Raw genomic sequence first — 23,942 nt, forward strand, 5'->3', positions numbered from 1 at the left:
CCTATTCATAATTCTCTCTCTCTCTCTCTCTCTCTCTCTCTCTCTCTCTCTCTCTCTCTCTCTCTCTCTCTCTCTCTCTTTCTCCTCTCTCTCTCTCCTCTCTCTCTCTCTCTCTCTCTCTCTCTCTCTCTCTCTCTCTCTCTCTTTCTCCTCTCTCTCTCTCTCTCTCTCTCTCTCTCTCTCTCTCTCTCTTTCTTGTCTCTCTCTCTCTCTCCTCTCTCTCTCTCTCTCTCTCTTCTCTAATAATTTGCAGTCAGTGGTCGTGAAGATTGCAGTTGGTCTCTGATTGGGTGAGCTGGGAGGAGTCTATTCTGATGTGTCACACCCGTACCACATCAGCAGTATAGAACCTCCCTCTTTCCCTCTCTCCCATCATTCCCCTCTCTCGCTACCACTCTCTCTCCCTCACACACACACGCGTGCGCTTTCACACACATCCATACGCCAGAGCTGACACTGCAGCAGAAAAACAGCCTGGTAGCGAAAGAGAGGGACTCCATTGACTGTGAGAGAGGACTGTCTTCATGGAGGCTCTATCGAGGAGTACCTGACCAGAGGCAATGGGCTGTGTGTGTGTGTGTTAATGTGTTAGGTCTGTGTGTGTGTGTGTGTGTGTGTGTGTGTGTGTGTGTGTGTGTGTGTGTGTGTGTGTGTGTGTGTGTGTGTGTGTGTGTGTGTGTGTGTGTGTGTGTGTGTGAGAGAGAGAGAGCACCCCAGCAAGAGAAGCAGCACTGCAGATACTGACTGAGTCCGGGGCTCAGCTTGGAGCATCGACCGAGAAACGAAGATCCATTGCTCTCAACCTCTGTGTGTGTGTGTGTCAGTGAACGTGTATGTTTGTGTAAGAGCTGGTGTGTCATTCACTGCTCTGCCTGCGTATCCTTGCGTATCTGTGTCGTCGGCCCTCTCCCTGTCCCAGAATGCTTCATTCTGCGCCCCTGTGCTGAGGAGGCGTTGGGCAGTATGGACTGTGCGCTGGCCGGGACCCCCCCCCACGGATCTAGGCTGCCCCCCCAGGACGGGCACACACTGCACCTCTGCTGATGGGCGAGGACACTGACACCACCCGAACACTGAACCACAGCTTCCTCCGAGACCACAACTATGTGACTGAAGGTAAGAGAGGACAGGGGCATGGGGTGTGGGGCTGCAGGTAACATAGCGGTTAAGAGTGTTGGGCCAGTAACTGATAGGTTGCTGGTTCAAATCCCAAGCCGACAAGGTGAACAAAAATCTGTCTGTTCCCTTGAGCAATTTCTCTGGATAAGAGCGTCTTTGAAATTACTTAAAGTATGTGTGTGCTCTACGACTGTTTATGTAAGTGTGTGTGTTTTCTCTCTCACAATCTCTTTGCTCATAGGGTAGATCTATAATCTCTCATAAGAGGATCCAGAATCTTTCAAAGGAGTTAGTCAGGTACAGTCAGTTAGTCAGTACAGTCAGCTCGTCAGTACAGTCAGTTAGTCAGTACAGTCAATTAGTCAATAAAGTCAGGTACAGTCAGTTAGTCAGTGCAGTCAGTACAGTCAGTTTAGTCAGTACAGTCAGTACAGTCAATTAGTCAGTACAGTCAGTACAGTCAGGTACAGTCAGTTAGTCAGTGCAGTCAGTTAGTCAGTGCAGTCAGTGCAGTCAGTTAGTCAGTACAGTCAGTACAGTCAGTTAGTCAGTACAGTAAGTACAGTCAATTAGTCAGTGCAGTCAGTTAGTCAGTAAAGTCAGTTAGTCAGTGCAGTCAGCTAATCAGAACAGTCAGGTACAGTCAGTTAGTCAGTACAGTCAGGTAGAGTCAGTTAGTCAGTACAGTCAGGTACAGTCAGTTAGTCAGTACAGTCAGTTAGTCAGTACAGTCAGTTAGTCAGTGCAGTCAGTTAATCAGTACAGTCAGTACAGTCAGTTAGTCAGTACAGTAAGTAAGGTCAGTTAGTCAGTACAGTCATGTACAGTCAGTTAGTCAGTGCAGTCAATTAGTCAGTACAGCCAATTAGTCAGTACAGTCAGGTACAGTCAGTTAGTCAGTACAGTAAATTAGTCAGTACAGTCAGTACAGTCAGTTAGTCAGTTAGCCACTACAGTCAGTAGAGTCAGTTAATCAGTACAGTCAGTACAGTCAGTTAGTCAGTTAGTCAGTACAGTCAGTTAGTCAGGTACAGTCAGTTAGTCAGTACAGTCAATTAGTCAGTACAGTCAGTTAGTCAGGTACAGTCAGTTAGTCAGTACAGTCAGTTAGTCAGTACAGTCAGTTAGTCAGTACAGTCAGGTACAGTCAGTTAGTCAGTACAGTCAGTTAGTCAGTATCGTCAGTTTGTCAGTGCAGTCAGTACAGTCAATTAGTCAGTACAGTCAGTTAGTCAGGTACAGTCAAGTACAGTCAGTCAGTCAGTACAGTCAGGTACAGTCAGTTAGTCAGTACAGTCAGTTAGTCAGTACAGTCAATTAGTCAGGTACAGTCAGCGCAGTCAGCACAGTCAATTAGTCAGTACAGTCAGGTACAGTCAGTTAGTCAGTACAGTCAGTTAGTCAGTGCAGTCAAGTAGTCAGTACAGTCAATTAGTCAGTGCAGTCAGTACAGTCAGTACAGTCAGTTAGTCAGTATAGTCAGTTAGTCAGTGCAGTCAGTAGAGTCAATTAGTCAGTACAGTCAGTTAGTCAGTGCAGTCAGTACAGTCAGTTAGTCAGGTACAGCCAAGTACAGTCAGTCAGTCAGTACAGTCAGGTACAGTCAGTTAGTCAGTACAGTCAGTTAGTCAGTACAGTCAATTAGTCAGGTACAGTCAATTAGTCAGTACAGTCAATTAGTGAGTACAGTCAGGTACAGTCAGTTAGTCAGTACAGGCAGTTAGTCAGTACAGTCAATTAGTCAGTGCAGTCAGTACAGTCAGTACAGTCAGTACAGTCAGTTAGTCAGTATAGTCAGTTAGTCAGTGCAGTCAGTACAGTCAATTAGTCAGTACAGTCAGTTAGTCAGGTACAGTCAGGTACAGTCAGTTAGTCAGTACAGTCAGTTAGTCAGTACAGTCAGGTACAGTCAGTTAGTCAGTACAGTCAGTTAGTCAGTGCAGTCAGTACAGTAAGTTAGTCAGTACAGTCAGTTAGTCAGTATAGTCAGTTAGTCAGTGCAGTCAGTACAGTAAGTTAGTCAGGTACAGTCAAGTACAGTCAGTTAGTCAGTACAGTCAGTTACAGTCAGTTAGTCAGTACAGTCAATTAGTCAGGTACAGTCAGTGCAGTCAGTACAGTCAGGTACAGTCAGTTAGTCAGTACAGTCAGGTACAGTCAGGTACAGTCAGGTACAGTCAGTTAGTTAGTTAGTCAGTACAGTCAATTAGTCAGTGCAGTCAGTACAGTCAGTACAGTCAGTACAGTCAGTGAGTCAGTACAGTCAGTACAGTCAGTTAGTAATACAGTCAGTACAGTCAGTTAGTTGGTACAGTCAGTACAGTCAGTACTGTCAGTTAGTCAGTACAGTCAGTACATTCAGTACAGTCAGTTAGTCAGGACTGTAAACTCTCCTCTCTCTCTCTCCTGTCATCTCTCACCTGTCATCTCTCACTCCTGTCATTCCTCTATCATTTAGCTCTGATCTCTCCTTTATTTATTGTTCTCTTTTTTTCTCCTCTCTCTGTGTGTGTGTGTGTGTGCAGGTGGTTGTGTGTGACTGTCTCTGGGTACTGTACATACCATACATGCATCTATACAAGTGACTCATGAATTTTCTTACATTTTCCTGAGTTTTCATGAAATTAAAACACACCAGAAATAAGTGAAAACAGAAATCTCTCTCTCTCTCTCTCTCTCTCTCTCTCTCTGGTGATTGTTGAGTGTGTGTGGGCGGCTGACTGTCGAGTGACGTGCGTCAGAACAGAGGAGGTAGTTGTCTTGAGTTTCATCCCTGTATCAGAATTCAGGATTAATATCCCAATCTATTTCCCTCTGTATTCCTGTTCATCTGAACTCAACACTGTTCATTTGGCTGGAACACAACATTTTTCAGCAGCAGGTCTCAGAGGTAGGATTACAATTCCAGAATGTTAAGGGGTTGTGTACCTGCAATTACCCTGTCTAGATAATCCATTACACACTGTGCTATTTTCAGTTGTTTATATCATTTGTTTGTATGTATGAATTAACAATGTCTCAAACAGTAGTGTGTGTGTGTGTGTGTGTGTGCGTGTGCGTGTGTGTGTGTGTGTGTGTGTGTGTGTGTGTGTGTGTGTGCGCGTGTGTGTGTCTCTCTCTGAAATACTTTCTATGTGTGTCAATGGATACTGAATACTGTACATTGTCTTTCACGAGGGTGTGTGTGGGTGGAACGCATGTTCCATTGCATGCACACTGTCTCCCATACATCATACATCACCATCCGTCCATCACCATGGAAACAGAACAGGAAGATACATTTGGCGTGTTGGGAGTGGCCTTGGGTGATTGACAGGCTAGCCCCGCCCTCTAACAATAGCCATATTAAATTATGCCATCAGACCACAGCTAGAGTCCCTGACGATTCAGAAACACAGGGAGGAGTACATACAGCCAACACCATGCGACTCCTCTCCTGTCCCCATACATCCCCACCACCTCAACCTCTCTCTCTCTCCACACCTCCATCTATCTACATATCCATCCATCCACCTCTGCTCTATTCCTCCTTCCCCTCCTGATATTACTCATTACATTGGCTATTGATGAAGTGTGTGTGCACACAGCAGTGTATCTGTAGCTATGTCAAGACCGAGGCCTCTCTCCAGTCTCCAGCGTTTCCTGCCCAAGGCTCGAAGAGGGGAGGATATTTAGCCCATTTCCTCCTGTCCCCCTCCCCCTCTCTCTCCCCCTCCTGCCCTATAGACTACCCCTCCCTGTACAACCCTCCTGTCCCCCTTCCCCTCTCTCTCCCCCTCCTGCCCTATAGTCTCCCCCTCCCTGTACAACCCTTCTGTCCCCCTCCCCCTCTCTTTCCCCCTCCTGCCCTATAGTCTCCCCCTCCCTGTACAACCCTTCTGTCCCCCTCCCCCTCTCTCTCCCCCACCTGCCCTATAGTCTCCCCCTCTCTGTACAACCCTTCTGTCCCCCTTCCCCTCTCTCTCCCCCTCCTGCCCTATAGTCTCCCCCTCTCTGTACAACCCTTCTGTCCCCCTTCCCCTCTCTCTCCCCCTCCTGCCCTATAGTCTCCCCCTCCCTGTACAACCCTTCTGTCCCCCTCCCCCTCTCTTTCCCCCTCCTGCCCTATAGTCTCCCCCTCTTTGTACAACCCTTCTGTCCCCCTCCCCCTCTCTCTCCCCCTCCTGCCCTATAGACTACCCCTCCTGTTCCCCTCCCCCTCTCTCTCCCCCTCATGCCCTATAGACTACCCCTCCCTGTACAACCCTTCTGTCCCCCTCCCCCTCTCTTTCCCCCTCCTGCCCTATAGTCTCCCCCTCTCTGTACAACCCTTCTGTCCTATGGCTAGGAGTTCCTGGACAGAGATGGTAGGATGGTGAAATGGACATTAACGATAATAATAAAACCATGACAACATGCATGATTTGTTTGTATCAGTCACTACAGTATTAACAATGCCACCATTACTTTCGTTATAGTACAGAAGAAGGAAAGGAGACACTTTAGACCCACCCCCTCCTCCTCCTCTCTCCTCCCCTCCCTCCCTGTGGCATCCCTCTGTGATGCAGTGTAACTGAGACCCTGCTGCCCCCCTCTTGCAGGGCTGCTCGTGGCTTTAGCCTGAAGAGCCCGCCCCGCCTCCTCCCCTCTCCCGGACTCCTCCCCCAGGATGTTGAACCCTATCCAGGTCCTGTGCTCCGACATCACTTCCCTCTCACTGGAGCCCGAGCCGTTTGCCTCTTACACTGAAGGTGTGTTTACACTATACAGTACCAAGTACTTTTCACTTTATCACCTATTCAGATCTATAAAGACCCAAAGCACTGTGTGTGTGCGAGCGACTGTCTATCTGTCTGTCTGTGTGAATAGATTGTTTGTGTGTGTGTGTGACTGTGTCTGTCTCTGTGTGCATCTGGCTCTGTGAGTGTCTCTTTCTCTCTCTGTGTTTGTGTGTGTGTGGGACTGTGTCTGTCTCTGTGTGCATCTGGCTCTGTGAGTGTCTCTTTCTCTCTCTGTGTTTGTGTGTGTGTGGGACTGTGTCTGTCTCTGTGTGCATCTGGCTCTGTGAGTGTCTCTTTCTCTCTCTGTGTTTGTGTGTGTGTGCGACTGTGTCTGTCTCTGTGTGCATCTGGCTCTGTGAGCGTCTCTTTCTCTCTCTGTGTTTGTGTGTGCGACTGTGTCTGTCTCTGTGTGCATCTGGCTCTGTGAGCGTCTCTTTCTCTCTCTGTGTTTGTGTGTGTGTGCGACTGTGTCTGTCTCTGTGTGCATCTGGCTCTGTGAGTGTTTCTTTCTCTCTCTGTGTTTGTGTGTGTGTGCGACTGTGTCTGTCTCTGTGTGCATCTGGCTCTGTGAGTGTCTCTTTCTCTCTCTGTGTTTGTGTGTGTGTGCGACTGTGTCTGTCTCTGTGTGCATCTGGCTCTGTGAGCGTCTCTTTCTCTCTCTGTGTTTGTGTGTGCGACTGTGTCTGTCTCTGTGTGCATCTGGCTCTGTGAGCGTCTCTTTCTCTCTCTGTGTTTGTGTGTGTGTGCGACTGTGTCTGTCTCTGTGTGCATCTGGCTCTGTGAGTGTTTCTTTCTCTCTCTGTGTTTGTGTGTGTGTGCGACTGTGTCTGTCTCTGTGTGCATCTGGCTCTGTGAGTGTCTCTTTCTCTCTCTGTGTTTGTGTGTGTGCGACTGTGTCTGTCTCTGTGTATATCTGGCTCTGTGAGTGTCTCTTTCTCTCTCTGTGTTTGTGTGTGTGTGCGACTGTGTCTGTCTCTGTGTGCATCTGGCTCTGTGAGCGTCTCTTTCTCTCTCTGTGTTTGTGTGTGTGTGCGACTGTGTCTGTCTCTGTGTGCATCTGGCTCTTTGAGCGTCTCTTTCTCTCTCTGTGTTTGTGTGTGTGTGCGACTGTGTCTGTCTCTGTGTGCATCTGGCTCTGTGAGTGTCTCTTTCTCTCTCTGTGTTTGTGTGTGTGTGCGACTGTGTTTGTCTCTGTGTGCATCTGGCTCTGTGAGTGTCTCTTTCTCTCTCTGTGTTTGTGTGTGTGTGCGACTGTGTCTGTCTCTGTGTGCATCTGGCTCTGTGAGTGTCTCTTTCTCGCTCTGTGTTTGTGTGTGACTGTGTCTGTCTCTGTGTGCATCTGGCTCTGTGAGTGTATCTTTCTCTCTCTGTGTTTGTGTGTGTGTGTGACTGTGTCTGTCTCTGTGTGCATCTGGCTGTGAGTGTATATTTCTCTCTCTGTGCTTGTGTGTGTGTGCGACTGTGTCTGTCTCTGTGTGCATCTGGCTCTGTGAGTGTCTCTTTCTCTCTCTGTGTTTGTGCGTGTGGCGCCATCGCTTTCCTGAAATAGACTTTGACCAGACCAACTCCAGTCTCTCAGAGGACGTGTCCTACTTAAGTCTGGGAAACACACTCATTGTCACTGGAGTCAGTGCTGTGGGACAGAGGACTATCTCTAGTGTCAGTGCTGTAGGATATAGGACTATCTCTTGTGTCAGTGCTGTAAGACAGAGGACTATCTCTAGTGTCGCACATACATATACATCCATACTTCATGTGGATAGTGTATAAATTGATATTTTATCATATGGATTCAGCATAGATACGGTATGGATTTAATGTATAGGGGTTATATATACTGTATACATCACATATCAGAGCAGTGTTCACATATAGTATGGTACACTCACTCACTCACTCACTCACTCACTCACTCACTCACTCACTCAATCACTCACTCACTCACTCACTCACTCACTCACTCACATAGATTGTGTAAGCATTTTGTTCCCAGTAGTTTAGCTCCATTGTTGTGTGTTCTGGAGTATTGGGATCACTCTGCCGTGTCACGCCCAGATCACTTATCTGCTGTCCTCCCTGAAAACCTTCTGACACACACCCAACATGGGGAATGGGTCAATTTTCCCTGTTTTCTGTCCTTTTTTTTAGGAGGGTAAATGAGTGTGTGCATAGACACATGTACACACACGGCCCAACCCCGACATACCCACCCACACACACACTTCCCCTGTTAGGTGTTAATTTGTCCATGCTGTTCAGAGAGTGATATTGGCAGCAATGTTTACCCAGACCAGAGATGGCTCTAATTGGAACAGTAGGACGCCCCCACCCTCCTTATCAGCCCACAAGCAGTTTGTGTGTGTGTGTGTGTTTTACTGTATGTGTTGATGTGTGAATAGTCTCATGATTTGGTTCTGGGTGACAAGATAAGTGTGGGATGGACAGACTTGCCTGTGTGTGTGTTTTCTTTTTTTTTGTGAAGGACGTGTGTGTGTGTACGTACATGTATTTGTGTGTATGTGGACAACGTGTGCGTGCATGCCTGATGCCTGTGTATATGTGCTCAGACTGGTTCTCTGTAGTTAGGTAGTGGGTCATTCAGACTGGTTCTCTGTAGTTAGGTAGTGAGCCGGTCAGACTGGTTCTCTGTAGTCAGATAATGAGCCGGTCAGACTGGTTCTCTGTAGTTAGGTAGTGTGTCATTCAGACTGGTTCTCTGTAGTTAGGTAGTTAGCCGGTCAGACTGGTTCTCTGTAGTCAGATAATGAGCCGGTCAGACTGGTTCCTTGTAGTTAGGTAGTGAGCCGGTCAGACTGGTTCTCTGTAGTTAGGTAGTGAGCCGGTCAGACTGGTTCTCTGTAGTTAGGTAGTGAGCCGGTCAGACTGGTTCTCTGTAGTTAGGTAGTGAGCCGGTCAGACTGGTTCTCTGTAGTTAGATAATGAGCCGGTCAGACTGGTTCTCTGTAGTTAGATAATGAGCTGGTCAGACTGGTTCTCTGTAGTTAGGTAGTGAGACGGTCAGACTGGTTTTCTGTAGTTAGGTAGTGAGCCGGTCAGACTGGTTCTCTGTAGTTAGATAATGAGCTGGTCAGACTGGTTCTCTGTAGTTAGGTAGTTAGCCGATCCGACTGGTTCTCTGTAGTTAGATAATGAGCCGGTCAGACTGGTTCTCTGTAGTTAGGTAGTGAGCCGGTCAGACTGGTGCTCTGTAGTTAGGTAGTGAGCTGGTCAGACTGGTTCTCTGTGGTTAGGTAGTGAGCCGGTCAGACTGGTTCTCTGTGGTTAGGTAGTGAGCCGGTCAGACTGGTTCTCTGTGGTTAGATAATGAGCCGGTCAGACTGGTTCTCTGTAGTTAGGTAGTGAGCCAGTCAGACTGGTTCTCTGTAGTTAGGTAGTGAGCCGGTCAGACTGGTTCTCTGTGGTTAGGTAGTGAGCCGGTCAGCCAGACCAGTATACCTATCTCTGGTCAGTCCTGATGGTACTGTAATGGGAGACCAGGCCTGCTATGACACTAGGACACATCCACTCTGCTTCCCACTGCACCATAGAGATGGTATATGGACTCTGCATGGGGAGGCTATCGCTGTACGGACCAATAGTGCTGCTACAGTACAGTAGACTTCCACAGGACTGTTGATGTGTGTCCCAGTACTGAGAGGAGAGAATGTGCTCCATATTTCATTTCGCTACTATATGTATGTCTTGTCTCTGGTGACGCTGAGCTTTGTGTGTGTGTGTGTGTCTTGATGTGTGAGCTCTGAAATGTATGGGTGTGTATGTACTGTGAGGATTGTGTGTTTAGCGTGTGTCCGTGGCGACAGAAGCAGTGCTTGTACTGAACGACTAGTTGAAAAACGTGGAGGGGTTGGGTTGTGGTTTGGGGAACGCTGTCAGCATGGTCACTGTCCTTTTAAATACGCTACTCATTGCTTCAAGCCACACCCACCAAATGGGAGGAAACATACAGTGCCTTGCAAAAGTAGTTATGCACACTCAAGTTTTCTGTTTTTTGTCTTATTTCTTGTTTGTTTCGCAATAAAAAAATATTTTGCATCTTCAAAGTAGTAGACATGTTGTGTAAATCAAATGTTACAAACCCCCCCAAAATCTATTTTTAATTCCAGGTTGTAAGGCAACAAAATAGGAAAAATGCCAAGGGGGTGAATACTTTCGCAATCCACTGTACTGTTCAAGAACGTACAATAACTTTTTGGGGAACGTTTCAGGACAAACCGTTCTGTAACGCAGCAAACGTTCAAACGAACTGAACACACCTCAGGTTTAATTTGGGATGTTGTGGGCAGGCCCATTATTTACCCCAGATTGATCAGACTGCTGCTGCCTGCCTCACCAACAAGACTGCTGCTGCCTGCCTCACCAATCAGACTGCTGCTGCCTGCCTCACCAACCAGACTGCTGCTGCCTGCCTCACCAACCAGACTGCTAATGCCTGCCTCACCAATCAGACTGCTACTGCCTGCCTGCCTCACCAACCAGACTGCTGCTGCCTGCCTCACCAATCAGACTGCTGCTGCCTGCCTCACCAACCAGACTGCTAATACCTGCCTCACCAACCAGACTGCTGCTGCCTGCCTCACCAACCAGACTGCTGCTGCCTGCCTCACCAATCAGACTGCTGCTGCCTGCCTCACCAAACAGACTGCTGCTGCCTGCCTCACCAAACAGACTGCTACTGCCTGCCTCACCAACCAGACTGCTACTGCCTGCCTGCCTCACCAACCAGACTGCTGCTGCCTGCCTCACCAATCAGACTGCTGCTGCCTGCCTCACCAATCAGACTGCTACTGCCAGCCTGCCTCACCAACCAGACTGCTACTGCCTGCCTCACCAACAAGACTGCTACTGCCTGCCTCACCAACCAGACTGCTAATACCTGCCTCACCAACCAGACTGCTCTGCCTGCCTCACCAACCAGACTGCTTCTGCCTGCCTCACCAATCAGACTGCTGCTGCCTGCCTCACCAATCAGACGGCTACTGCCTGCCTCACCAACAAGACTGATACTGCCTGCCTCACCAACCAGACTGCTGCTGCCTGCCTCACCAACCAGACTGCTGCTACCTGCCTCACCAATCAGACTGCTGCTGCCTGCCTTACCAACCAGACTGCTGCTGCCTGCCTCAACAATCAGACTGCTGCTGCCTGCCCCACCAACCAGACTGCTACTGCCTGCCTAACCAACCAGACTGCTACTGATAGGGCCAGACCACTTCAACATGTTGCCATGGCAACCCCTGCACGGAAATACCCTGCCCAGTCCCCTCTTAGAGATAGAGAGACTCAGCACAACTCATTGTCTCCCTCCTCCCATCATTCACTACTTAAGGCCAGATCACAGCAGGGTTCAAAGGCTGGATCTAACCTTCCACTCCACATCTCCACTTCTTCCTGTTATCATTATCAATACCATGGTTTATTCACACTTTACTAATGGTTACTAACCTATTTGGTAATGGTTTAATCACAGTTTATGAGCAGACCTCCTAATAACATCGAACAGCCCCCGTGATATGCAACTTATCAGGGAAGTTAGGAACAAATACACACAGGCAGTTAGGAAAGCTAAGGCTAGCTTTTTCAAGCAGAAATTTGCATCCTGTAGCACAAACTCAAAAAAGTTCTGGGACATTGTAAAGTCCATGGAGAATAATCGCACCTCCTCCCAGCTGCCCACTGCACTGAGGCTAGGAAACACTGTCACCAGCGATAAATCCACTATAATTGAGAATTTCAATAAGCATTTTTCTATGGTTGGCCATGCTTTTTTGGACCCCTACAAATCAGCCGGGCTAGACAATCTGGAACCTCTCTTTCTAAAATGATCTGCCGAGATTGTTGCAACCCCCATTACTAGCCTGTTCAACCTCTCTTTATCGTCTGAGATTCCCATAGATTGAAAGGCTGTCGCGGTCATCCCCCTCTTCAAAGGGGAAGACACTCTAGACCCAAACTGCTACAGACCTATATCTATTCTACTCTGCCTTTCTAAGGTCTTCGAAAGCCAAGTTAACAAACAGATTACCAACCATTTTGAATCCCACCGTACCTTCTCCGCTATGCAATCTGGTTTCAGAGCTGGTCATGGGTGCACCTCAGCCACGCTCAAGGTTATAACCGCCTTTAATAAGAGACATTACTGTGCAGCCGTATTCATCGACCTGGCTAAGGCTTTCGACTCTGTCAATCACAACATTCTTATTGGCAGACTCAACAGCCTTGGTTTCTCAAATGATTGCCTCGCCTGGTTCACCAACTACTTCTCTGATAGAGTTCAGTGTGTCAAATCAGAGAGCCTGTTGTCCAGACCTCTGGTAGTCTCTATGGGGGTGCCACAGGGTTCAATTCTTGGGCAGACTCTTTTCTCTGTACACATCAATGATGTCGCTCTTGCTGCTGGTGATTCTTTGATCCACCTCTACGCAGACGACACCATTCTGTATACCTCTGGCCCTTCTTTGGACACTGTGTTAACTAACCTCCAGACGAGCTTCAATGCCATACAACTCTCCTTCCATGGCCTCCAACTGCTCTTAAATGCAAGTAAAACTAAATGCATGCTTTTCAACCGATCGCTGCCCACACCTGCCCAGCATCACTACTCTGGACGGTTCTGACTTAGAATATGTGGACAACTACAAATACCTAGGTGTCTGGTTAGACTGTAAACTCTCCTTCCAGACTCACATTAAACATCTCCAATACAAAATTCCTATTTCGCAACAAAGCATCCTTCACTCATGCTGCCAAACATACCCTCGTAAAACTGACCATCCTACAGATCCTCGACTTTGGTGATGTCATTTACAAAATAGCCTCCAACACTCTACTCAACAAATTGGATGCAGTCTATCACAGTGCCATCCGTTTTGTCACCAAAGCCCCATATACTACCCACCATTGCGACCTGTACGCTCTCGTTGGCTGGCCCTTGCTTCATACTCGTCGCCAAAAACACTGGCTCCAGGTCATCTACAAGTGTCTGCTAGGTAAAGCCTTATCCCAGCTCACTGGTCACCATAACAGTACCCACCCGTAGCACACGCTCCAGCAGGTATATCTCACTGGTCACCCCCAAAGCTAATTCTTCCTTTGGCCGCCTCACCTTCCAGTTCTCTGCTGCCAATGACTGGAATGAACTGCAAAAATCACTGAAGCTGGAGACTCATATCTCCCTCACTAGCTTTAAGCATCAGCTGTCAGAGCAGCTCACAGATCACTGCACCTGTACATAGCCCACCTGTAAATAGCCCATCCAATCTACCTCATCCCCATACTGTATTTATTTATTTATCTTGCTCCTTTGCACCCCAGTATCTCTACTTGCACAGTCATTTTCTGCACATTCGACCATTCCAGTGTTTAATTGCTATATTGTAAATACTTGGCCACCATGGCCTATTTATTGCCTTACCTCATTTGCACATGCTGTATATAGACATTTCTACTGTATTATTGATTGTATGTTTGTTTAGTCCATGTGTAACTCTGTGTTGTTGTGTGTGTCAAACTGCTTTGCTTTATCTTGGCCAGGTAGCAGTTGCAAATGAGAATTTGTTCTCAACTAGCCTACCTGGTTAAATACATGTGAAATAAAAAAATCGAATCAAATAGAAATGTTACCTATTATCAATAGAGCCATTGGTTATGTGAGACAGCATCCATTCTAACATATTGAATCATGGAGGCAATCCATTGACTATCATTACCACTTTAATGTAATGTAATATTTAATCAGTCAGCTGTAAGTAGGAGATGCTATCTGACAGAATGGTCCCTGGCTGCTAAAACAGGCCTCCTCCTTAGACTGGCCTGTAGTGTCTCAGACATGTGGGGAGATGATTGGAGGGTTAGGAGAGTTCAAAGAGTAATATTTACCATTCAGTCACCACTTTTCACTACTCAGTCTGTAGCTGTGGTGTGTTTTAGATACAGTGCCTTGCGAAAGTATTCGGCCCCCTTGAACTTTGCGACCTTTTGCCACATTTCAGGCTTCAAACATAAAGATATAAAACTGTATTTTTTTGTGAAGAATCAACAACAAGTGGGACACAATCATGAAGTGGAACGACATTTATTGGATATTTCAAACTTTTTTAACAAATCAAAAACTGAAAAATTGGGCGTGCAAAATTATTCAGCCCCCTTAAGTTAATACTTTGTAGCGCCACCTTTTGCTGCGATTACAGCTGTAAGTCGCTTCGGGTATGTCTCTATCAGTTTTCCAAATCGAGAGACTGAATTTTTTTCCCATTACTCCTTGCAAAACAGCTCGAGCTCAGTGAGGTTGGATGGAGAGCATTTGTGAACAGCAGTTTTCAGTTCTTTCCACAGATTCTCGATTGGATTCAGGTCTGGACTTTGACTTGGCCATTCTAACACCTGGATATGTTTATTTTTGAACCATTCCATTCTAGATTTTGCTTTATGTTTTGGATCATTGTCTTGTTGGAAGACAAATCTCCGTCCCAGTCTCAGGTCTTTTGCAGACTCCATCAGGTTTTCTTCCAGAATGGTCCTGTATTTGGCTCCATCCATCTTCCCATCAATTTTAACCATCTTCCCTGTCCCTGCTGAAGAAAAGCAGGCCCAAACCATGATGCTGCCACCACCATGTTTGACAGTGGAGATGGTGTGTTCAGGGTGATGAGCTGTGTTGCTTTTACGCCAAACATAACGTTTTGCATTGTTGCCAAAAAGTTCAATTTTGGTTTCATCTGACCAGAGCACCTTCTTCCACATGTTTGGTGTGTCTCACAGGTGGCTTGTGGCAAACTTTAAACAACACTTTTTATGGATATCTTTAAGAAATGGCTTTCTTCTTGACACTCTTCCATAAAGGCCAGATTTGTGCAATATACGACTGATTGTTGTCCTATTGACAGAGTCTCCCACCTCAGCTGTAGATCTCTGCAGTTCATCCAGAGTGATCATGGGCCTCTTGGCTGCATCTCTGATCAGTCTTCTCCTTGTATGAGCTGAAAGTTTAGAAGGACGGCCAGGTCTTGGTAGATTTGCAGTGGTCTGATACTCCTTCCATTTCAATATTATCGCTTGCACAGTGCTCCTTGGGATGTTTAAAGCTTGGGAAATCTTTTCGTATCCAAATCCGGCTTTAAATGTCTTCACAACAGTATCTCGGACCTGCCTGGTGTGTTCCTTGTTCTTCATGATGCTCTCTGCGCTTTTAACGGATCTCTGAGACTATCACAGTGCAGGTGCATTGATACGGAGACTTGATTACACACAGGTGGATTGCATTTATCATCATTAGTCATTTAGGTCAACATTGGATCATGCAGAGATCCTCACTGAACTTCTGGAGAGAGTTTTCTGCACTGAAAGTAAAGGTGCTGAATAATTTTGCACGCCCAATTTTTCAGTTTTTGATTTGTTAAAAAAGTTTGAAATATCCAATAAATGTCGTTCCACTTCATGATTGTGTCCCACTTGTTGTTGATTCTTCACAAAAAAATACAGTTTTATATCTTTATGTTTGAAGCCTGAAATGTGGCAAAAGGTTGCAAAGTTCAAGGGGGCTGAATACTTTCGCAAGGCACTGTACATGTCTGGTTTGAGGGGGCGGGGGTTATGTGTTCATTTTTATTCATTTGCTTACTCACTGTATTGTTGGGTGATGCTGCTTACAGTACCAGCTGATAATGAATAGTTAATTATGGTGCATGTTGATCTGTGTTCTGTTTGCTAATAACTATTCTCTCTCTCTCATCTCACCTCTCCCTCGCTCTCTCTCTCTCTCTCTCTCTCTCTCTCTCCCATCTCACCCCATCTCCCTCTCCCTCCAATCTTACCCCATCTCTCTCTCTCTCCTATCTCACCCCATCTCTCTCTCTCCCATCTCTCTCTCTCTCCCATCTCACCCCACCTCTATCTCTCTCCCATCTCACCCCATCTCTCTCTCTCTCCCGCTCTCTCTCTCCTATCTCTCACCTCAACCCACCTCTCTCTATCTCTCTCCCATCTCACCCCATCTCTTTCTCTCACTCCCATCTCACCCCACTATCTCTCACCCATCTAACCCCATCTCTCTCTCCCTCTATCTCTCTCTCCCATCTCTCTCTCTCTCTCTCCCATTTCACCCCACCTCTATCTCTCTCCCATCTCACACCATCTCTCTCTCTCTCCCATCTAACCCATCTCTCTCTCTCCCATCTCACCCCACCTCCATCTCTTTCCCATCTCACCCCATCTTTCTCCCATCTCACCCCACCTCTCTCTCTCTCCCATCTCATCCCATCTCTCTCTCTCTCTCCCATCTCACCCCACCTCTATCTCTCTCCCATCTCACCCCATCTCTCTCTCTCTCCCTCTCTCTCTCTCCTATCTCTCACCTCAACCCACCTCTCTCTATCTCTCTCCCATCTCACCCCATCTCTCTCTCTCACTCCCATCTCACCCCACTATCTCTCACCCATCTAACCCCATCTCTCTCTCTCCCTCTATCTCTCTCTCCCATCTCTCTCTCTCTCTCTCCCATTTCACCCCACCTCTATCTCTCTCCCATCTCACACCATCTCTCTCTCTCTCCCATCTAACCCATCTCTCTCTCCCATCTCACCCCACCTCCATCTCTTTCCCATCTCACCCCATCTTTCTCCCATCTCACCCCACCTCTCTCTCTCTCCCATCTCATCCCATCTCTCTCTCTCCCTCCTATCTCACCCCACCTCTATCTCTCTCCCATCTCACCCCATCTCTCTCTCTCCCATCTCACCCCATCTCTCTCTCTCTCTCTCTCTCTCTCTAACCCATCTCTCTCTCTCTCTCTCCCCCCCCCCCCATCTCCCCCCAGCTGATATCATCTCCACTGTTGAGTTCAACCACACTGGAGAGCTTCTGGCCACTGGGGACAAGGGGGGACGTGTGGTCATCTTCCAGAGGGAACCTGAGGTACATGCACACACACCAACCACAGACCTGGCACTGTGTTTGTTCATTACATAGATGTTCAGGTTTAGGGTCAATTTCACATGATTACTTACAAACCTGTCTTCTTTGGCTCTCATTCATTCATATGTGTGCATATATATATATATATATATATATATATATATATATATATATATATATATATATATATATATATATATTTTACACACACACACACAGGGTAAGACAGAGCCATTCTCCCAGGGGGAGTATAATGTCTACAACACCTTCCAGAGTCATGAGCCGGAGTTTGACTACCTGAAGAGTCTGGAGATAGAGGAGAAGATCAACAAGATACGATGGCTGCCACAGCAGAACGCCGCCCACTTCCTCCTCTCCACCAATGGTGAGGGATTGCTGCCTTTACACCAGGGAGTTATTCAAATGTTTTTACATGATATTACCATGTTATTGTTACCCTATCATCAACACTTGTACTGCCTGTATGTCAGTGAAGACAGTTTGAGACATTTGATTTGGGAATGATCCTGTCTGTGTAATAAGACTGTTTGAGGTGGAGGATTGGAGAATTGTGCCGTCTGTCTATCAGATAAGACCGTTAAGCTGTGGAAGGTGAGTGAGCGGGACAAGAGGCCTGAAGGCTACAACCTGAAGGATGAGGAGGGCAGGATGAAGAACCTCTCCACTGTCACCTCACTACAGGTACACACCACCTCTTCCTCAGCCTTCTTTCTCCTCCTCTCCTTCTGTCGCCATCTGTCTATCTATTGTATCTATCCATTTCTCCTTAAATGCATCATGTCACTCTGGACTATTGTCTGTCTGTCTGTCTGTTTTTCTTTCTGTGTGTCTATGTTTTTCTTTCTTTCCCTTCCCTCTGTATCTATGTCCTGTGTGTGTTCTGTGCACACACACACATTCGCACACATGCACGTGTTCCAGATCAGACAGCATAAGTAGGTCAGTGGTGCAGATGTGTTTGCATTTATAAAAGTGGGTCATTGGCACAAGGTGTGTGTAGCAGTATTGCTTCTGTCCCTCTCCTTGTCCCAACCTGCGCTTGAACCAGGGACCCTCTGAACACATCAACAACTGCCTCCCAGCACACCACCTACTGCTCCACAAAAGCCACTGCTCTTGCATAGCAAGGGAAACGACTACTTCAAGATCTCAGAGCGAGGGACGTCACCGATTGAAACGCTATGTGTGCGCGCGCGTGTGTGTGTGTGTGTGTGTGTGTGTGTGCGCTTCGCGACAACATACTGCCAGCTGTTCTGTTATTTGGGTGGGACTGTTGTCTCTGCGTTGGTGAAAACACAGCCATACTCCTCTGTACTGGTTGACATTATTTGTTGCATTCTTCTCATGTCATCATCCCTGTGCCCTAAAGCACTGACGGAAGAAGATTTTGAACAAGGTCACATGACCAATAGATACAGAAAAAATCTATTAGTGAGAAACCTTGCTTTTCTCTGCGATAATATCCCAGTATTGCAGGCATTCCTAATGGGTATATCTCAGTGATTTCTCTGTGCTCTCTGTAAAGATACAATCAATTTGAATCTCCCATTTTGGACAAAATGAAATAAACTAATTTATTTTTGACTTATTCTGTGAATGTTGACTCTATCATTTGATCTCATCATTTTGGGTCTACTCACCACATGACACATCTGTGTTTCAGGCTGTATCCTCTGATAGGGATCATCAACTAGATTTAGCCACGGGAGGAGGCAGAACATACTGTAATTACAAATATTTGTAGACTGCAAGAAGCCCAAACAGATATAATATTTGACTAAAACATGCGTAAAAATACTTGGGAAAATATTTCCAAAATTAAAATCACTTGGAGCTGACATGCTGGTGTTTTTATAGTATTTTATGTCCAAGAATGGAAAATAAAACGTTTTTTTAAATGTTTAATCCTTTGATAATTTAGGGGACGAAATGAAACCATCTGCGGGCCAAATTCGGCACGCGGGCCGCCAATTGGGGAACCCTGGTGTGTTGTGTGTTCTGACTGTCTGTACATTGTCTAGGTGCCGGTGTTGAAGCCCATGGATCTGATGGTGGAGGTGAGTCCTCGGCGTGTCTTTGCCAACGCCCACACCTACCATGTCAACTCCATCTCCGTCAACTCTGACCATGAGACCTACATGTCAGCTGACGACCTGAGGATCAACCTCTGGCACCTGGGCATCACCAACCGCAGCTTCAGTATCCTTTAGATCAGACAATGGGTCAATACACACACTCTTCTTCTATAAGACACTGTTCATTCACACACACACACGCGCACACACACGCGCACGAGCACACACACACACACACACACACACACACACACACAGACACACACAGACACACACACACAGACACACACACGCAGACGCAGACACGCACACGCACACACACACAGACACATACACACACACACACACACACACACACACACACACACACACACACACACACACACACACACACATACAGTGATGTGGGTGAGGGGAATCATTCCTGAGGAGTGTGTGTGTGTTTGCAGGTCAATTAATTATTACATCTATACATTTTTCTCTCCTTTTGTGGCATGTAACGCAGCTGAATAGAACACACACACTCCTCACCCCAGACAGGATTTGCGTGTTACAATTCATCTGAAGTTGAGATTATCCTCCCACTACCCCTAGTACCCCCTAAAGGTATGTGTATAATACTATATGTAATAATGTCAGTGTGTTTTGGTGTATCATTCTGAATATGCTATGTTTGTAATCACCCTCGTACACAATCAAATGTGTGTATGCTGTTATATAGACAGTATGTTGTAGTCCTGAACCCGTGCCCCAGACATCGTGGACATCAAGCCAGTGAACATGGAGGATCTGACAGAGGTGATAACAGCAGCAGAGTTCCACCCTCACCACTGTAACCTGTTGGTCTATAGCAGCAGTAAGGGAACTCTACGGCTCTGTGACATGAGAGAGGCCGCACTGTGTGACAAACACTCCAAACGTGAGTACTCACACACACACACGCGCACACACGCACACGCACACACACACACACACACACACATGCACGCACGCACGCACGCACACACACACTAACACACACAAACTCTCACCCCGTCTCCTCCCACACAGTGTTTGAGGAGCCGGAAGACCCCAGTAACCGCTCCTTCTTCTCTGAGATCATCTCGTCTGTGTCGGACGTGAAGTTCAGCCACAGTGGGCGCTACCTGCTGACCAGAGACTACCTCACTGCCAAGGTGTGGGACCTCAACATGGAGAACAAGCCCCTGGAGATATACCAGGTGAGGAGTCCAACATCACTATTAACACAGAGACACAGACAGTATGTAATATCACTATTAACACAGAGACACAGACAGTATGTAATATCACTATTAACACAGAGACACAGACAGTATGTAAAATGACTATTAACACAGAGACACAGGCATTATGTAATATCACTATTAACACAGAGACACAGACAGTATGCAATATTCATATTAACACAGAGACACAGACAGTATGTAATATCACTATTAACTCAGACAGTATGTAATATCACTATTAACACAGAGACACAGACAGTATGTAATATCACTATTAACACAGACAGTATGTAATATCACTATTAACACAGAGACACAGACAGTATGTAATCTCACTATTAACACAGAGACACAGACAGTATGTAATATCACTATTAACACAGAGACACAGACAGTATGTAATATCACTATTAACACAGAGACACAGACAGTATGTAATATCACTATTAACACAGAGACACAGGCAGTATGTAATGTGGGGATACCTTACTGAGCCACTACACTGGGAGAGTAGGGGGGATACCTTACTGAGCCACTACACTGGGAGAGTAGGGGGGGGATACCTTACTGAGCCACTACACTGGGAGAGTAGGGGGGGATACCTTACTGAGCCACTACACTGGGAGAGGAGGGGGGATACCTTACTGAGCCACTACACTTTGAGAGTAGGAGGGGATACCTTACTGAGCCACTACACTGGGAGAGGAGGGGGGGGGATACCTTACTGAGCCACTACACTGGGAGAGTAGGGGGGATACCTTACTGAGCCACTACACTGGGAGAGTAGGGGGGGATACCTTACTGAGCCACTACACTGGGAGAGTAGGAGGGGATACCTTACTGAGCCACCACACTGGGAGTGTAGGAGGGGATACCTTACTGAGCCACTACACTGGGAGAGTAGGGGGGATACCTTACTGAGCCACTACACTGGGAGAGTAGGGGGGATACCTTACTGAGCCACTACACTGGGAGAGTAGGAGGGGATACCTTACTGAGCCACTACACTGGGAGAGTAGGGGGGATACCTTACTGAGCCACTACACTGGGAGAGTAGGAGGGGGATACCTTACTGAGCCACTACACTGGGAGAGTAGGGGGGATACCTTACTGAGCCACTACACTGGGAGAGTAGGAGGGGATACCTTACTGAGCCACAACACTGGGAGAGTAGGGGGGATACCTTACTGAGCCACTACACTGGGAGAGTAGGACGGGATACCTTACTGAGCCACTACACTGGGAGAGTAGGAGGGGATACCTTACTGAGCCACTACACTGGGAGAGTAGGAGGGGATACCTTACTGAGCCACTACACTGGGAGAGTAGGAGGGGATACCTTACTGAGCCACTACACTGGGAGTGTAGGAGGGGATACCTTACTGAGCCACTACACTGGGAGAGTAGGAGGGGATACCTTACTGAGGCCTATCTACATCTGCAATGCAGCAAGGAGACTGAGAGGGAGGTGGGGGGATGGGAGAATGTAAGAACTGTAAACCTCTTCTGATTTGTCCGTATTAACTGAAGTCTTTCCTTTATTGAGGAGAGGAGAGGACAGGAGAGGGTGAGGGGGAGAAAATGTTAACACTGAAGTAAAAAAGGAAAGATGTGAAGGTGCGAGTGTTAAGAAGGGTGGGGTGGGTTGTGAGGGAAGAGAACAGCCAATGTTTTCTTCAACACAACACATTTTCATTGGTCAGCGAGAACGGTATGGAAGCAAACATATGATTTACAACCGAACCATCAACTCAGTTTGACCGTAGATTGACCGTTGGATGCAGACATCACCACGCAGACAAAATGCTGATACAAGCAGGTCCAACAAATCAATAGGGAAGTGTGTGTGTGCGTGCGCCTGTGCGTGCGCCTGCCTGGCTCTGTCCTAAATGGATTAGATTAGAATGTGGTTCTGTAGTTCTCCTAAAATATATTAGGTTTATCCTCTCCTCTCTCAGAATGAATATACTGTAATAAGTGTCACAGCTGTCTATGTGAGTACTGTGCTGTGGATTCTGTTTAGAGCTGTCCATGTCTGTGTTGCACACTGTGTCCTGACTCTGTGTGTGTGTGTGTTGGCTGTGAACAGTGTGTTGATTACATCTCTGTGTGTGATCCTGCAGGTGCATGAATACCTCCGCAGCAAGCTTTGCTCCCTGTACGAGAACGACTGCATCTTCGACAAGTTTGAGTGTGTCTGGAACGGCTCAGACAGGTAGATGAAGTGTGTGTGTGTGTGTGTGTGTGTGTGTGTGTGTGTGTGTGTGTGTGTGTGTGTGTGTGTGTGTGTGTGTGTGTGTGTGTGTGTGTGTGTGTGAGAGAGAGAGAGAGAGAGAGAGAGAGAGAGAGAGAGAGAGAGAGAGAGAGAGAGAGAGAGAGAGAGAGAGAGAGAGAGAGAGAGTTTGTGAGTGGCTCTTCTAATCCGTTATTTGTTGCTCTGGGAATGAATGTCTGTGCTCATGGCGTTATTCAGCACAAGGGCAGAATAGGACATTCTCAAGGACCTAGGCACATTGACTTCCTTTGTCTCCTCTCAACTCTTCTCTCTCTCTCCCTCCATCCCCCCTCTCCCAGTGTGATCATGACTGGGGCCTACAACAACTTCTTCCGGATGTTTGACCGGAACACCAAACGCGACGTGACCCTGGAGGCGTCCAGGGAGAGCAGTAAGCCCCGGGCCGTGCTCAAGCCTCGCCGCGTCTGCCAGGGCGGGAAACGACGCAAGGATGACATCAGCGTAGACAGCCTGGACTTCACCAAGAAGATCCTGCACACGGCCTGGCACCCCACGGAGAACATCATCGCCATCGCTGCCACCAACAACCTGTACATCTTCCAGGACAAACTCAACCAGGAGATGCATGGCTGAGAGAGAGAGAGAGCAGGATGCTGGAGACATACACACACACACACACACACTGATGCACACATTCATTCAGACAGTAAGGCAAGCAAGAACATATAACATATGCACACACACACACACTCTCTCTCTCTCTCTCTAGATGACAGGGAGACGCTGTAAAGACACACTCCACAGTTCTCAGTGGATGGACCGGTCCACCCTAGGTACCAGACAGGGGGAGCTGGATAACCCAATAAGAATGATGCTGGATTATGGTTTATGGAATTCTAAATCATGGATGTGTTGACTGTTGACCTCTGGATTGTGGCTGATCTGATGGTGTTTGTTTTGCTATTGGTCATTTTTGCATTCTGAGGGGTTTGACCTCTTGACAGGAGGAGCTTTCACATGTGTCTGCCTTTTTCTGATCATCTGCCTCTTCCTCTCCTTCCTCTTCCTCCTCACTCTGTTTCTGTACATGTCTGTGCTCAGTCCTCTCCTACAGTCTGGACTGATTCTTGACGTTAGTGTAAAAACCCTTTGTGGTTCCTGGTGGTAACTAGTGGAAATGTTTGCGGAATGTTTGAAGTCTAATTCTAGTTTTTTTTTGTTAAATCATGTTACATGTTACATGATTTGAATGATCATTAATGATGATGGTAAAAGTGATGACAATGACAGTTAATGGTACACGAGACATTAGTCAGTAGGACATTGGGTTCCACAAGGCTGCCTGTCACCCCTAGGTGACATTTAATCCTGATGTTTCAGTTGACTGTGAAGACTGCTGGGGAACTTGGCTGTGTCGTGCTACTTTGCAATGAAACACAAGGAATGAAGCAAAAATCAAGTCCAGCAATCAAGCAAAAAAATATGCTGCATGATGGATTTTTTTTTTGTTTATATACATTTACTGGCTGCCTTTCTAACCATAAACAGGCTGTAT

The 23,942-nt window shown here is 46.9% G+C and overlaps 1 protein-coding gene across 2 annotated transcripts; it reads left to right on the forward strand.

Moving 5' to 3' along the window:
* Positions 1 to 380: 380 nt before the first annotated feature.
* On the forward strand, positions 381 to 23,935 carry LOC110504850 (serine/threonine-protein phosphatase 2A 55 kDa regulatory subunit B gamma isoform). Of its 2 annotated transcripts, XM_036970028.1 has the most exons (10): positions 381 to 1,116; positions 5,700 to 5,849; positions 16,711 to 16,808; positions 17,028 to 17,193; positions 17,398 to 17,510; positions 18,851 to 19,028; positions 19,659 to 19,823; positions 19,955 to 20,124; positions 22,275 to 22,366; positions 22,726 to 23,935. In XM_036970028.1, exons 2-10 carry the CDS (start codon positions 5,768 to 5,770, stop codon positions 23,018 to 23,020), a joined length of 1,359 nt encoding a protein of 452 aa, XP_036825923.1. In that variant the 5' UTR covers positions 381 to 1,116; positions 5,700 to 5,767; the 3' UTR covers positions 23,021 to 23,935. The 2 variants fall into 2 exon arrangements, with proteins under 2 accessions (XP_036825923.1, XP_036825925.1); XM_036970030.1 differs by lacking the exon at positions 5,700 to 5,849.
* The last annotated feature ends 7 nt before the right edge of the window (positions 23,936 to 23,942 follow it).

Source organism: Oncorhynchus mykiss, chromosome 31 (genome assembly GCF_013265735.2).
Source record: "Oncorhynchus mykiss isolate Arlee chromosome 31, USDA_OmykA_1.1, whole genome shotgun sequence".
NCBI classification, from domain to species: Eukaryota; Metazoa; Chordata; class Actinopteri; order Salmoniformes; family Salmonidae; genus Oncorhynchus; species Oncorhynchus mykiss.

Excerpts from the sequence above, each read along its gene's own strand:
- LOC110504850 (XM_036970028.1), top strand. The coding sequence starts at position 5,768 with ATGTTGAACCCTATCCAGGTCCTGTGCTCCGACATCACTTCCCTCTCA. Across the intron at positions 19,029-19,658 it reads CATCACCAACCGCAGCTTCA|ACATCGTGGACATCAAGCCA; the intron begins GTATCCTTTAGA and ends CCCGTGCCCCAG. Across the intron at positions 22,367-22,725 it reads GTCTGGAACGGCTCAGACAG|TGTGATCATGACTGGGGCCT; the intron begins GTAGATGAAGTG and ends CCCCTCTCCCAG.